General features: G+C 32.4%; 2 protein-coding genes across 9 annotated transcripts in view; one reads left to right on the forward strand and one right to left on the reverse strand.

Moving 5' to 3' along the window:
- Nucleotides 1-349: 349 nt before the first annotated feature.
- Nucleotides 350-5,207, forward strand: LOC130900127 (uncharacterized). The gene is made up of 6 exons (XM_057810517.1): nucleotides 350-3,127; nucleotides 3,484-3,687; nucleotides 3,776-4,084; nucleotides 4,174-4,466; nucleotides 4,548-4,719; nucleotides 4,822-5,207. The coding sequence occupies exons 1-6, from the start codon at nucleotides 2,845-2,847 to the stop codon at nucleotides 4,992-4,994; spliced, it is 1,434 nt and encodes a 477-aa protein (XP_057666500.1). The 5' UTR covers nucleotides 350-2,844; the 3' UTR covers nucleotides 4,995-5,207.
- A 225-nt stretch (nucleotides 5,208-5,432) lies between these two features.
- Nucleotides 5,433-16,728, reverse strand: part of LOC130900126 (brain tumor protein) — a 433,383-nt gene continuing 422,087 nt past the window's right edge. For all 8 annotated transcript variants that reach the window (XM_057810514.1, XM_057810515.1, XM_057810516.1 and 5 more), the window contains one exon: nucleotides 5,433-9,905. In XM_057810514.1, the coding sequence (XP_057666497.1) occupies nucleotides 7,433-9,892 (2,460 nt within the window). In that variant the 5' untranslated portion in view covers nucleotides 9,893-9,905 and the 3' untranslated portion in view covers nucleotides 5,433-7,432. The remainder of the gene's footprint in view (nucleotides 9,906-16,728) is intronic.

Below are 16,728 nucleotides of genomic sequence, written 5' to 3' on the forward strand. Positions count from 1 at the left end.
TTAAACTTGTCACAATTGTTACTTTACTACTACTACTACTACTACTAATTGTTAATAGTACAATTGTTCATGAATTGTAATAATTGTTAATCGTTGTCTTATCGGATTTACCTTACGAAATTGCAATATTTTAGAACGTATTGCATAAAGTATATCGTTTATGTACATCGTATTGCGCATGCTCAGGTACACATAGTGTACATAGTACATATAGACAAATATATATTTTCATAAGCAGTTACAAATTTACATTAATCTTTACCAGTGTAAATAATTTCAGTTTGATTATTGTTGAAAATTATTATTTATTGAAGTAAATATTGACATAACATCATGAATAATTATTTTAGACAACGCGAGCTTAGGCGTTTGAGAGCAGAAAGATTCAGGCGAATTCGACAAGAATTACTGTCAGCAAATTCCAACCAAGAAAATTTGATGCCTTCTGGCAATGAAGACGTTTTAGAAAACATTGAGAATCAATTACCAGATATTAATGAGTCATTCAACAATACAGCAAGTGATAATAGTTTGAATTCCAATCTAGAAGATCATAGTGCTTCCAATTCAAATGCTGAAGTGGAATTGGAATTAGTGCAAAATTATGAGCAAGAAGCAATAAGTGATGAAATATCAGCTGTGGTAGAAGAAGAGATGAATGAAGAAAGTCATGATAGAGATGATGTTAATCATGAAGAATTTGACGATTTGTTATTATTTCATGATGTTAGCTCAGACGATGAACTAGAAAACGAGACTCATGATGCAATAGATGAAGAAGTAGATGATACTGATCAATCGGTTTATGATGTAGAAGACATTCGCAAGTGGGCTTTAATGAATCCGCCTATACCTCATAGTCGTTTAGAATCATTATTAGCTATTTTAAGAAGAAGATCTTATCCTACTCTACCAAGATGTGCAAAAACTTTCTTGTATACTACGTCAGAAAATTATAATATTGAAGTTTTTGATAATATTGGCAAGTTTGTATACTTTGGCATAGAGAAAACTATAAGAATTCAATTAAACCCAAGTATTCATGAGCTAAATAACATAGAACTGATTTTCAATGTTGATGGTTTACCTTTGTTTAAGTCCAGTAAAAAACAGCTATGGCCAATACTCTGTAAAATCCATCATGATCCAAACATTTACAAACCATTTCCTGTTGCTGTATATTGTGGAGATCAGAAGCCACAAAGTGTTCAGAGATATTTAGATAAATTTATAGAAGAACTCAATAGTTTAATGCAAACAGGAATTATTATAGATAATCGCAAATTCATTGTATCTGTAAAAGCATTTATTTGTGATACTCCTGCTCGCTCTTTTTTAAAGTGCATCGTAGGTCATGGTGGATACTGGGCGTGTGAAAGATGCTTAATAAAAGGTCAACAATACATGAATAGAAGAATTTATCCAATATGTGGGGAATTAAGAACAAATGAGTCTTTCAGGAATCAATCTACTCCAGGTCATCATCAAGGTGTATCACCTCTACTTCGTATATACCCGGAAATTGATTTAGTCAAGCAATTTCCATTAGATTCCATGCATCTGCTTTTCCTTGGAATAATGAAAAAATTGTTGGGATGTTGGATAGACGGTGACGTCAGAGAACTTAAACTTAGTAGCAGGTTTAAGTCACTATTGACTGATATGTTATCGAAAATAAAAGTGCCTAATGAATTCCAGAGGGCTACGAGATCTTTAACAGAATTTCATAAATTCAAAGCCACCGAATTTCAATTTTTATTGCTATATGCAGGGCCAGTCATTTTTAAAAAAGTTTTAAAAGATGAAGTATTTAAACATTTCATGTTATTACATGTAGCATGCAGAATTCTATTTTCTAAACAGTTAGCTATGGTGCAATGGCCATCCGCAAAACATTTTCTAACATTATTTGTCACTATAGCACCAGCTATATATAAACCTGAATTTGTTATAGGAAATGTTCATAATCTTTATCATTTAGCCGATGATGTAGCATATTTTAATTGTCCTCTATATGAAATATCTTCGTATCCATTTGAAAATGCTCTAGGTAAAATGAAAAAACTTATTAGAAATGGCAATAATCCTCTTTCACAGTTGTGTCGGAGATTCAATGAAATTTTTTACGTTTGGAATGAACCAACAGGTATACCTCCGAATGTTGTTATAAAAAGACAACTGAAACCAGATTCATCAGGTCGAACTACCATAAAACAGCTTGAATTTAAAGGAGTGTTACTAACTACAAAAGAGCCAAATAACACCATATTACTGACAAATCAAAAAATTTTACAAATAAATGATATATACATTCCTCCACGTGGTGATATAAGTACTATTGAAATGTGTGGTAAAATCCTAAGAAAAAGAAAACCTCTTTTTACATATCCATGTAATGCTAAATTTCTACAAATGTTTAATGTCTCTGCAAATAATGAGAATATTGTGACGTGTAAAATTATAGATGTGGATAAAAAAATGGTTTGTCTAAATTTAAGTGATGAACATAAAGAAAAAATATATGTGATACCACTACTTCATATGTAAAAGTGAAAAATAAGAATGTTTTATATGGTACAATCTGCCGTTTGTATTGACGGCTTTAAACTTTAAGTCTCATAATCTTATACAAACATCTATTCTACGAAGAGTATTGTTTATGTTTATATTTTCAAGTGGATGGTAATCAGTATAGAAATCTTTTCTACGCGTCAACAGTAAGAATCAGTTTAATTTCTGAATCGTGTTCAGTCGTTCGTGTATACTCTTAACCATATAATTATTGTAGGTTAATAAATAGTGATATAATTAAAATAGTTGATATATTCTCGAAAAATAATCACCATGAGTACTGATAATAGTACATCAAATGATGATGTATCAGAAGTGGTTGCAGATTATAAGTATAGACTAGTTGTTTTTGTTGGTAAGAAAAAAAAAAAAGATATTGACATAGTGCCATCGTCTTGGATTTTTTATGATGAAAAAACAGACACAATCAAGTGCAAATTTATGCCTCCACCATACGATGTAAAGCGATCGGATACGTTATCAAAAATGGTACAGAATTGTGAACAACCGATAAATGATTGGCCAGTTTATTCAGTAGACATCCGAGGAAGAGCTCGTAAGTTGTGAAATTATTCGATTGATTAATTTCATCTCGAATTTATATACTCTGAGAAAATAAGATAAATAGAACAAAGGTATGTTTCTTGTGTTGGATTCATTTTTCTAACAACCTCAATTAAAAAAATATTTCTAGCTTAAAAAAACTTTTAATGTCAATGTCTAACATGATATTATGATTACTATATTATTTTTAGTGATAAAAAATAGTTTTCAATACTGTAATTATTATTTAAATGAAAAAAAACTTTTTCGCAACAATTACAAAAAAACTCCTTTGTTCTAAAATTCTATTTTTTTCAGTTATCATTTTTTATTGATTTTTTTTATTAAGTACATTATTCTAATATTCAGGAACGTTTGAAGAAGCTAATGAATTGGCTATCCAATTGGAATATAAGCCATTTGCTTATTCTACACAAAATGAAGAGACAGCTAAAGTAAAGGCTGCTAATGATGTGCATTTTTTTAAAAATAGAAAAACATTCAGAGATGAATCTTTGAAGATGTTAAATGAAATCAACATCGATTTAGGTGAAAAAACACGTGTGAATAGAGGTAATTTATGATGAAAATATAGATTTTGTTACTTGGAAAACATATATTTGTAAGTACGAAAAGGTGATGATATATTTTAAATTTTTAGCTCAGCCATCATCGCAAAAGTTACCAACAGAAGAAGATAAACAAGATAGATATTATTCTTCCACAGACTCAGACGAAGAACATTGTTACGATGCATCTAGATCAAAAAAAAAGAAAATCATTACCAGAAAAAATATCAAAAGATCTCGCATATCTTCGTCCAGTACATCTGATTCGAATTTAAAAATTGATGAAAATAATCCACAAACACCTAATGTAATGGAAAAGCTAGATAAGAATTGTCAACCAGTATTATTATGCTCGTCAACAAACCAACATTCAATTGAAAAAATCGAAGGTGACCAATTTGGTAGGTATTGAAAGATGAATAGAAACCGCATTATTAATTATAATTATCAACATTTGGGAAACGAAGTATATTCTTTTCTTATGTTACAGAAAAGTTATATCGTATGATTGATGCCCGCTTTAAGACTTTTTCAAATGAAATATCGGAGAAATTCACTAAACTCAATAGTCAATATAATTCATTATCTTTACAAATTGGACAGTTAAGTGGAAAAATTATTGAGATTCAGCATCAATTAACAAAGAATAATATCAATAACACAGATATTGAAGTCGATAGTGATGATGAAAATGCTGAAATAAAACTTCCATGTAAAACAAAAATAGATTTTGATCAGTTCGATGAAAAACTTGAAAAAGATAAGAATTTTCAAAAAAAATTCGTAAGTATTCATGTTTAAAAAAAGTTTTTATTATAATATTAACGATTTGAATACTTACCGAATATTGAATTATACGTTTAGGTTCGGAAATTACTTCAAAAAGTCAATAGACGCTTACCCATAACTAGGAATTTTGGCGAATTATTAAGATATTGTATATCTCGCGATGTAGGTCTCATGTTCGCTCCAGTTAAGACTTCAAAAAAAAAATCACATGTATTCAAGGATACATGTCTTTTTAAAGTTATAAAAGGTTAGTGAAATTAATGTTCAAGTTTCACAAAATGAATACAAATAATTAATAAATATTGTATTTAATATTTATAATTGTCCTAAATTAATGTTTTCTTTTTAGCGACGCTCAGAAAAGTTTTTTCGAAACCAGGCGAAGATGTCCCAGACCAAAATATTCTTGATGCTATGGCTTCAGCTCTACATAATTGTAAAGACTGGGACGGTGGACGAACTGCTCGTTCCAAGAAACCTGCTGAAGCTAATAGTGAAATAGACAATGAGCATTTAGACTAGTATTTCAGATTAGTATTCTTAATTGCGTAACTTTTTTATATAAAGTAAAATATACATTATGTAGTTTATCCCGTGCATTATATTGTATTCTGAAAGTTTGATTTAAAAAATAGTTCTTTATTACTTATTGTATTTTAAGATTGTAATGACTATGAATGTATTGTTTGTAATTGATATATCTATATATATTTTAAAATACATTATTTTTAATGTTGCCAATGAAATTCGGTTAATTTCCCTGAAAATTTTCAAATAGGGTAACAGTTAATTTTCCTTATGAGGTCCACATGCGGTATACATAATGATGCACGAATGAGGCAAGGCGTTATATACCCTTTGTGCGCCCTATGAGGCAGCATCATGAGGTCCCCACGAGGCAGTGTGGCTAGCCTCGTGAGGGCCCTAGCTGAACCCCTCCCAAAATTCTAGTCGGGTCCTTATCGGATTATGTCAACATAATATAGCTGATAATTTAGTTCGTGTAAATTTGGCTTAAGGATTAATTACAATGTGTTTTTTTTTCTACAATTCCTCGCATAATAATTGGTTTGAATTAGATAAGTGGTCTAATATAATTATTACCTAAATAGATTCGTTCTACAATATATTTTTAGTACATCATTTGGTGCGCAAATAAGAGGTTACGGTAGTTATGAAAATTGGTTTTGATATATTTCGTTCTTTCCAAATTTCTACTTTGTCACAAACAAGGTTAGAAACAACAGTTGAGGCAGTGGGTTCATGGACAAAACACCAAGAAGGGAATGTAGATTCGATAATTCTCAAATAAGAAGAAAGTGAAAAAACATATAATAAAAAGAGTGTTACACGCGTTTACTGATTACGATGTGGAATATTAAATGAAATTTCCAAAAAATTTGAATTAGTTCATCCAAGTATTACAAGGTAGTTCAGTAATAAAAACTACGTCAGAAAAAATTAAGAATATTTGAAACCAACAAAGGAGTAATATTAGATGAGGCATAAAGCAAGTTTCTGGAAACTGGCGAGTTATTATGGCCATATTAATGATATGGTCATATTTGCAGAGAACGAAGAAACGCTTAATCAGAAGTAGAGGGATGGACGAAATGAACAAAGCTACTAAGTATTGAGGGAAGAAATTACACGAAGAGCTACCATAAACGAGAATCGAAAGAAATGCGAGATAATTTTAGACCCGAAGAAAAAAAAAACTCAAACCTCAAGTCTTACTTCCGTAAGGATATGAAGGGGATTAAGTAAGTAAGTAAATATATGAGGTGGCAAAGTATAAATTCGAATAAAGAGTATATGAACATCGAATAACCTATTTTCAAAACTATCAAATGAATGTACCTACTATTTGAAGACAATATTCGAATTTACTTAAACGTAAAGTTTGCTCTAAATATAAAATATATAAATAAAATAAATAAAATATTGTCATGTGTCGGCAAAATAAAAACAAGAAAAAAAAAAAAAAAACAAAAACGTGACCTAGGAAGGATTATCAGGTAGGGGATGATGTCTCGTGGTTTTTTTTTTCGAAAGTAACAATACCTAACGCATTTGAACGAAAAAAATCTAGCTAAGTATTATAGTCTTGATATGGGGATATAGTTCCCAAAGGACGCGAATCCATAGTAATTCTGAATTCGCACCCTATATCTTAAACTCGGCAGCATCAACAAACAAATATATTACTACAAAAAAAAAAACTACAAACTAAGTAAAAAAATAAGAGTTGGTGGAAATATGTAGTAGCATGCAGCACCACACATACACAAAAGTAACTAATTTTATGTGAATAACAAAACTAAAATTACGTAAACATAAAAACAAATGCCGACAACGGGTTTTTAATTTCCCGAGCGGCGGAAATGTGGGCACGGCACGTGGTATTTTATAGTATACAAACATCCACTAAATAGGAAAAATTGTAGAGAACAATAATAAAAATTAAACACTACGAAATTGAAAGTTCTCGGTTGACTAGGGTCCGTAACAACGCGGCATCCCGCTAACAACAAGGCGCTATTTCTAAGAACATACACAACATCATACACGCATATTAAAATAGATCATTATCATCGGAAACTGCTCAATTTAAATTACAACAATGGCCCAGGCACCATGCGATGCTTGGTTAACATTTCTAATCTGAATAATAATAATAATAATATCCCTGTTTTAAAAATTGATAAATTTGGTCATACAACATGGCAACAGGCCACCACAGTAGCGACTCTGTCCAGCTTCGCGTAGTCAAACGTTATAATATTAAAATATCAACATGTGAAATACAGTACAAAACTATGACGATAAATATCGTGAAAATTTTGACAACTTTAAAAAAATAATACGAGTAACAGACCAGCATCCGACCACTCCATTCAAAAATGCATCAACAAAAAGTGTTGGGAATGGCGGCTGGAGACCCTGCCCGGAGGAAATGTTTACAGGCCAATAGGAGGAACCTGAACGTAACGATAAATGTAGAGCCTGTAGTCCTTACTTGCCAATACAACCGAGCCATCGTCCATTAGAGCAACGTCGAAACATTGCGCATGTTTTACTTTACTTTCCAGAGCAGATACCAATTGTCCGTCTTGAGTGAAAATGGTCAAATTGAAATTGTTGTGATTATCGGCTATCAATATTTCTCCGTTCGCGTTTATTCCAACGCCGATAGGATAATTAGTAATACCTTCACCTCCGATTTGTCTCAAATAGACTCCTTCGTAACTGAATACTTTGACGCAATGCGCGCGGTTGTCACTTATGAAAATTTCTTGTTTATCGTTAACTACAACGCCGTTGGGGAATTCCAAATGTTTGGAACAACCGAATTTCTGGAGTACGGATCCAGTTTGATCGAATATAATTACTCTCATTACTTTACACTCGACGACAACAATACGTCCTTTATTGTCTACGGTTACACCTCGAGGATGTTGGAGGATGTTAGCTCCGAATTTTCTAACGAATTGACCGTACTGATTATAAATTTGAATTTGGTGGGTAGGAGAACGTTCAGTTACGATTATATCTCCGGAAGTGCGTACTACCGCCACGCGATTTGGATACAATAATTGACCATCGCGTTTACCGCACTCGCCGAATTGGAATTTGAATCTACCTTCTTTGTCGAATATCTGGATTCTGTGATTGTTCGTATCGGCGACGATTATATCGTTTTGGGCATTGACTGCCACTCCACTTGGTTCGGTAAATTGTCCTTCCATAACTCCGAATTCTCCAAATTTACAATGATATATCATTTTTTGTCTTTTTATTTGAGATTTCGGTGGAAATATCGCTGTCGACATCAGTTTCGTAGTTAGATCTAACATAGAATCGTTGTGGGCGGAACTCGATAAGGAATACGGATCGGTAGTTCCGCTTTGGAAAATACTATCTGCGCCTCCATTCGACCATTTTTCGTACGGGTTGATACCGTTCAAATTCAAATCTCCGATTGTAGTTGAAAATGGACCCAAACTATTGGCACTGCTGAATCGTTTACTGATTATGTTCGATTCGAACGGAGAAGTGGATTGACTTGAAGTGGAGACGTTATATTGACAGTGCATACCTCCGTTTAAATTTACGGAACTACCATTTACGCTGCTTCCGCTTGAACTAGAGCTTCCTCCGCCGCCTGTAGGTCTAGCAATGGGTGGTTGTTTACTAGGACCGACTAATGATTCTGCGCTCGATCTTACATAACCAAATGTGTTTCTTACGCCCACTTGGATGGCTTGATAATTTGACACAAATTCTAATTCGCCTGCGGCCTGTACTGTTTGATCAATGTTATAATTTAAGAGACCTTGTAATTTAGCGTCTAACAATTTTCTAAACATAAGTATTTCAACAACGTTTGCACATTTATTCAGTCTCTCTACAAATTCGCAAGTTTTATATATCTGCTCACACGTTTCCTGGCCCTTTTGCGTAGCCACTCCCAACGAGATTTGTTTTGCGCTGAAAACGCTCTCTAATTCTTTAAGCAGTTCTTGTTTTCTTTCTTCTAGCATAGACCTATAGAATAGGAAAGTGTCATTTATTTCGTTTTGAGCTTTATGATAATGTACTTGGAGGCGGCTGGAAACATGTTCAGCATTCTTAAGACTATTTCTGATATCGGTTGCTTTGCTTTTAGCTTCTGTTACAGCGTGTTGAATTGCTTCGATTTGTTTCGGTGCTGCTTCACTTATATGTTCGTAATCGTGAAGTCCAACGGGATGATCCAAATTTAAACATTCCTTGCAAATTGGTACTGCGCACGTACGACAATAATATTTAAGCAATTCGGATTTGTGACGTGGACAAATCATACTTTTTTCGGTGTTACTCATAATACTATTCGATAGCAGTCCGTTTTTTGTCTCTTCTTTGATCTCTTGCAGATTAACTACTCTGTGGCCTTCGAAACAGTGCATAAATTGATGTGCCATAACGCAATTCGAACACAAATAATTGACACAATCTACACAACGGGCAACTGCGTCTAATTTTTTATGTTTACAACCTGTGCAACGAACAGGAGCCAAATTAACTTCGTTACTATTGTCACCGTTGAATAGAAGGCTACTCAATATACCTTCAATGGATTCAGAATTGCAACGTGGACAGATGAGTTTATTCTTCTCCAGACAATTGTTGCAAAACGTGTGGAAACAGGACAGCAATTTAGGATCAGAGATTGGTTCTCTGCACTGTTGACAATGTAGTTCGGATGGGTCGCTGTCTCTATCTACCGAGTCGCTTACTGGAGGTGATGATCCGCTAATTGATAACGGCGAATCTGCCAAAGGCGAAAGAGAAAGGTAATCGTGTTGATCACCAAATGATCCAATTGAATTTGCTCGTGGAATCGATTCTAGTGAGGGTGTCGGTGATGCCATTTTCATTTAGCCGTCATCCCTAAAACAAAGAAAAAATCATTAATAAAAACGTTCCAATATACTTAAAAGTTGTAACATTTTATTTTTGTTAAAAATACATGTCGCAAATTCGATTTTGTCTGACCTATCTGCAGATAAACTGATTTTCTGTTTAATTGACTAACGTATCATTTAAAGCTTTTCTTCTGTTTCATATCTTTTATGCACCTTACAATAACTCGGCTTTAAAACAGACTGAATGAATAAAAGTAAACGCCACCGAAAGGCGAATACCACGAACACGACAAAATGAAGTATCTCTTCAGTAGAACATTTACAATGTTTGATCAAAAAATTCGACAAAATTTTTATAGCAGCATTTACTTACGCTGCATCTACTTAAACTCTAATATGACTCATACTTTCATTTTTTGAGCATCACAGTGTGTCCGTTTTGGATAGATCGCGTCTTCAGTGTATGATGAAATACAAATAACGAATTAAATTTAATTTGAAAAAATGTCAGAAAAAGCTTTTGAAATTATAAAATTTGTCTTTAGTTGTGACATTTAGACAAAATTTCAGAGTTCTCAAGGGCAAACCAATGATTCACCATGTGGTAAAAAGCACCATCAATTGATGTCGAATATCAAGGTCGTGGACATCGTTTTCATAGATTAGGAGGGTATTAGGGCTCGTTTCAAGGGGAATAAACGCGAAGGGAATTCAAACTTTTGTGTCTTGATGATGTACCGCGCCATAAGTTGCTTTCGACTGATTTTTGCTGCAAATGAATTCCTATCAATCCACATCTCCCTTACTCACCAAGCGTCTTCTGGATCTTCCCGGAAATAAAAATGTGCGCTTTAAAAAAACCTTTAGATACTGAGGAGCCGAGACAGTTCAAGATAAAAGTCATTTCTAAAGGAGCGTTCCATTCGTGAATATCACCAACGAACTCAGAATAAAACAGATACCTATGTAAAATTTAGTTTTGAAATTAGTAAGTGCCGATATTTGGTTTATCAAATCATCTTTAGATTAAGTTTTATCAAAATGAAAGTATGATTTCGGATACTGTTCGTGAGTTTGTCACAAAGAAATGGTTGGATAAAAAACTAACACATTTAAGTTAACAAATTTTGAATGCGAGAGCTGGGTTAATTAGTTAATGAGTTATTGATTTAAAATTTAAAGAGTAGATGTCTGTTTTAAATGAGAAATTGAAATCACAGCAATTTTTTGGAGCTTAATGACATTGTTAAATACCTAAATTTTTGACGGAAAAGGGTATAAATGCATTGTTAGCCAAAAGGAGTATAATGAAACAGATTAAATCAAAGTCTATGCTTAAATAAAATGATTCATCCTATGTATTTATCACATTTTATAGTATAATTACAATACAAAAAATTGAATGAGAATTGTTTTTAATTGAAATTACAATATATATCTTTAGTTGATCAATTGTCTAAATTTCTTTCTAGAAAAAATTGAACAAAGAAATAGCTACTTCTAGAATTACGTGCTCCGAGTATTGAAATACATTTCAATCAAAAACTTCCAACTATTTTGCAATAAAACTGTTAAGATAGGTTCCAAAAGAATGCCGAATGAAGTTCCACTCGACATTCCTCACTTAAAATTGCTAACAAAAAGTTCAACTGAGATAATAATAAATTTGAAGTTTTCCTAGAGCTGCTCTTCGGGCACTTTAACAGAAAACTATATACAAGTCATCTCTTTGAGTTCGTAATTAAAAAAGGGTCGTAGTCCGTTGAAGTGTAAATCAATACAAGTGTTTCTTCCTTTGAAAATTTTCAATATTTGCACAGGAGAATTTCATTTTGCAAACAAGAGAGATGTTTTCATACACCTAGCGAAATTATAACTATATTAGAATTCTAATATCCACATAGCATGCAATAATATTTATAGTAGTTGAGGGTTGAAAAGCAAAAAATTATTTGCTTTGAATCATGCCGATTGGCTTGTTACTTTTTTTATATTTAATTAATTATTGTGGTGCGGTAAGTAGTTACTTCTGACTTATCTTCATTTCCAAAAAGTATGATTTCGATTCTATTTAGGTGAATCTTTTTTTGATAAAGGCAACAACATAATATAGTTTAGATACATTTGTGAATGTTCATTTTTACATTAAGGCAGGGAGAGCAAAATTGAGATTAGTAGCAAGTTGGGCAATGGAAATATCTTGAAAGGAAAACCCCCATGCAGAAACATCAGGACGTATCGCTCAATGGGAACTTATCGCTTCAATATAAGAAGTAAAATAATTCGAAACGGGAAAATTTCGTGTATAATACTTGAATATTACCAGTTTTCAATCAAGTGTTATACTATCATACATTTATTTATTATAAAGGGTCTGTGGATAATTTTAAGCGCATTTCATAACCTCAATTTTGTTTTAAAATTGGGAGATTGGAAGAAAAGTAATCCATGGTGTTTGTTTGTTTGGATACGGACTTATAAAAGAAAAATACTAAACTCAATACTGCAAAAAGGAGAAAGCATGAATGCTGGTGCCTATGAATTTGGTATCAAACGGATGACATTGACAATATTAATAAAGACATTAACTGAAGGTGGTGATTCATCCATGGGTTATGCAACACCGAGACAAAAAGTTTCCCCCATGCAAAATGACTATTTAAAGAAAAATACTCGTTGCGAATGGCATCAATTTTTTTATGGATAGAGAGAAATGCTTTATTGGCAAAAAATTTTTACAATTTAAATACAAAACCTTGTAAAAACTAAAAAACAAAAAATAACTAAATAAATATGAAACAAATAAAATAAAATTTCAATATACAGAAGAAAACTATCATGAGTAACAAAATAAGGTAATAGGTAATAATTAGAATATAAGTCCATAGCAAAATTAGATCAGTATGCAGTATAACCGGAATTAAATATTCTTCAACTTTCCATAAATATGCCCTCAAATTATTGCGAAATGCGGGAAAAGATGATATCGATTTGATTTCAATTTGCAAGTGATTGTGCATTTTTTGCATTGTAAAATATTGAGCCCTTAACTAATTCTGAAGGTGGAATAGTTAGGTCAATTAAATATAACTGAAGTTATTGAGGTTATCGGGTGAAGTAGAGATTATGCTCGATACTTCCGAAAACGTTCGTTACCTGCTTACGAGTGTGCTGCGAAATTTGACATTATAGCCGGAAAAGACACGAAATGCATCAAAATTTAATCCAGACAATACCCACAAGCTTTGGTAAGGTAACATTATGTATTGTACAGATATTTGGAATGTGGATTATACAGAAGTGTCCACTGTGCTGAAGCCAAATGAGATTGTAGTTGCCAAAGGTGAACGTAATGTCAGCGACATGACTTAAATTAGAGTAGTAACTGCTATATCTGCTTATGAAAATTCTCATGATTTGACTAGACTTTCTGAGTGCTCAATTTTCCTCATACCCTTGCTCGGCTCAGCTCACCTTGAGCTTGCTTGGATTTCTGCATTCAAACAGCTGTAGTTGTATGCAAAATAAACCATCAAGACTTATCTTTATTTAGTATTTTGACAGATGAGTTTCACGATCGTTTTGAAGATTTAGTTTTAGAGTAATTTGAAGATACCGATGTAGTACAATACAACGGCTAGGTTTTGTCTATTATTGACGTTGACGATGGCGTATAAAATCCATTATTCTTGAATTGTACATCATTCAAAGCCACGTTTTATCTTTTTTTCTAAAGAAATTATAAATATGAATCTATTAGAAAGGAATCGGAAAGCTGATTCTGTTTTCTCAGGAAAAAAAAAAGATAGATGCCTTTTTTCATTTTTACTGAGATCAAAATCTAGTCCAGTAGTGTCAGCTGTGATGTATCGTAACATATATTTTTAAATTTGATCATTTTCAAGTGTACTAAGAAAGAAAGATTATTGATAAAGCAGACCCGGAGGTATTTTCGATATTTTTTATCAAATTGTGAGACGATTGTTCTTATTTTTTAATATCATATACCATAATAAAAATATCAAACCAAATATAATATATGCTAGACCAAAATTGGGCAATGCGAAATAAGATTCGGTTCTCAATAGCTAAAAGATCGGTTGATCCAAATTATATAAGGAACACTGAAAGAAAAACCAGAAAACAGTGTGCTGAATTTAGCAAAACTAGGATTAAAACGATTTGTGTAATGAATAAATATGTTGTTATGACAATTATTATTTTGATGTATGTTTGCTATAAGAGTAGTAGGTACCAAAAGGGGTACATGCGTAGCTTGTGTCTTGGTTTTTCAGATATTCAGCTATGTCTACAATATCGTGTCTTAATTTTACTTTTGTAAGCAATTATATCGAAGAAAAGTTTGCACTGAGATTTCTAAATTACTTCTCAAAATGTTCTGTCATATAGAAAAATAATTTTTTGTTATTGTAGGAAAACAACATGAAAAAAAATACACTAAATAACAATAATTATAGATAAACAGTCAACCATCTGATTTAAAACTTTCATAGGATGAACTTTTTAATTCTCTCACATCAATATCAACACGAATATTTTAGATAATTCAATTGTAAATTCTAAATTTCTCTGAAAATATCAGTTGAATTTTGTATGACTCTTTCTTTCAAGAATTGTAACCTTTATTACTAATAAAATCTTCGTGGAAAATATGCAGCAGACTAGCAATTGAAGTAATCATATTCTTCTAACTCTACTTGACCTTACTATGAAATAAAATAACAAGAATAAAAAAAATGTGTTTATTCTGAAAAAGCTTGATAATATCTACACTAATAAGCTGATTTTATCTTGCTTCGTAGAAATTATGTAACCAATGTTGCGAATAAAAGATTGTTAACCTGTTAACTGTTAATTTAAAGAAAAAAAATTACACCTGGTCTTTAGGGGCCACGTCATTTTATCAAATTTAAATGATGTCTTAGTTTAAAACATGAACGAATATTCAAAATTTCACTTTAGAAAACTGTTTTCAAGTAAAAGTTCACATGGCACTTGATTGTACAAACTTTTTTTGTTGTTTGATTCGAACAACTCTTTGGATGTGGAACAAAGTACACCATAAATATAAGATTTCTAGGAAGTTAGCTTTCGAATTTAATAGCGATAGTTCAATAGAAAAATCGCTACACAACAAAATATGAAATGAAAAAAATTCAATGACTACGAATGCCTTGTGCAACTTTGAATTGTATACCAGCGATATACCAAACCCTGAATACAATACAAATGCATCTAATAGATGGTGTATCAAGTTGAACGAAAACAAATCTGCTCATGTTAACTTTATGAACAAACAAAACAAAAATATACTAGTAAAAATAAACAACCCTCAAATTCCTTATACTAATAATGAAAATGACTCATGACGTTAGACTTCACAGGTGAACCCACGTTAAAATGAAATTTGAAGAGCTAGATATAAAATATAAAAAGATGTACTGGCTTTGAGGAAAGAACTTCATTGTCCACGGACAACAAACTGCTTCTCTACAAACAGATATTGAAACCAGTGGCATACAGCTTTGGAGCTCTGCCATTAAAGTAACATTCAAGTAATACAACGTTTCCAAAATATTAAGGAGAACCGTTAATGCCGTAACAGTGATCTCCATAGGGATCTCAATGTAAAAACTGTTAGCAAGACTAAAGTCAAATTCGTAGTAGTCATGAATATCTTCAGCAATGCCAACTTAATGAGAAAGTTTAATAGGATCAAGCCGTTTGAGTTAGTTACCTTAGGATTAGAGAATTTCCACGTTAGTTTAATTAGGTGAGAAAAAAACTACTCATTGATCTGCAAGATCAGTTTGTAATAACAAAAAATACCATACTTAGTGTATTAAAAAATTGCAGTTTCGCTTAAAGCAATGGATCAGAAAAACACAAATTCGACGGAAAATGTGAAAAGAGAAAACTCGATACGGACAAGCTCTAATGCAAACATTCAGGACCGTAATTAGGCTATAAAAATGCTAAAGATCAAGTCAGAATTACGAAATATTTTTATTTGAATAAAATGTTTTTCCAAAAAGCACGTTTTTCGTTATTGGGATAACTAAGTTGGAATTTCTGGAATCGTTGGTGATATTCATACTGAACACACTGTTTACACTACCACTACACTAACACTCACACTATCTGACGCGCGTTTTGATAACCAAGTTATCGTCTTCAGAGAATGAAAGTAAACTCTGGTTATCGAAACGCGTGTCAGATAGTGTAATTGTGAGTGTTGATATAGTTGTAACGTAAACAGTGTGTTTAGTATTATTGTAAAAAAAGTAAATACTTTTACTAAAAAACTGTCGATATTGGTATTTCAAACAAGTGTATGTTCGGTGTACCGTGTCAGACGAACAAGAAATCAACGGACCTTTCTTTTTTGGACGAACGTTGAATCAGCACACTTATTTATAAGTTCCAAAGATTTATTGAAAAACTACCTTGGACAGACTCATTTCTTTCAACATGTCCTACGAATGAGTGTGATATGTTAGCCTTAGATCTTACAATAACAGATTTTTTTAATTGGAATGATAAAACAAATATTTTATCAAAAACACTTTCCGAATGATGGTGGTATATTGAAAAACAAAATAACTCGAGCAGTTCGATCCTATTCGAGGGTTCTACTTAAGTTTTGAGATTGTTGTCTTCTGCAATTGATTTTTTCTAACAAATGTTGGTATACCATTCATAATTGATCGTTCTACGTTGTTCTAATGGAAAGGTGGCCACATGTCCAGTTATTCTGAACAAACAGGCAACCATTTGCTTCGAGTGCTTCGTGCAAGAACCTTCATTGGTTTCATTTGGCTGGTCTT

Source organism: Diorhabda carinulata, chromosome 12, assembly GCF_026250575.1.
Source record: "Diorhabda carinulata isolate Delta chromosome 12, icDioCari1.1, whole genome shotgun sequence".
In the NCBI taxonomy this organism is placed as follows: Eukaryota; Metazoa; Arthropoda; class Insecta; order Coleoptera; family Chrysomelidae; genus Diorhabda; species Diorhabda carinulata.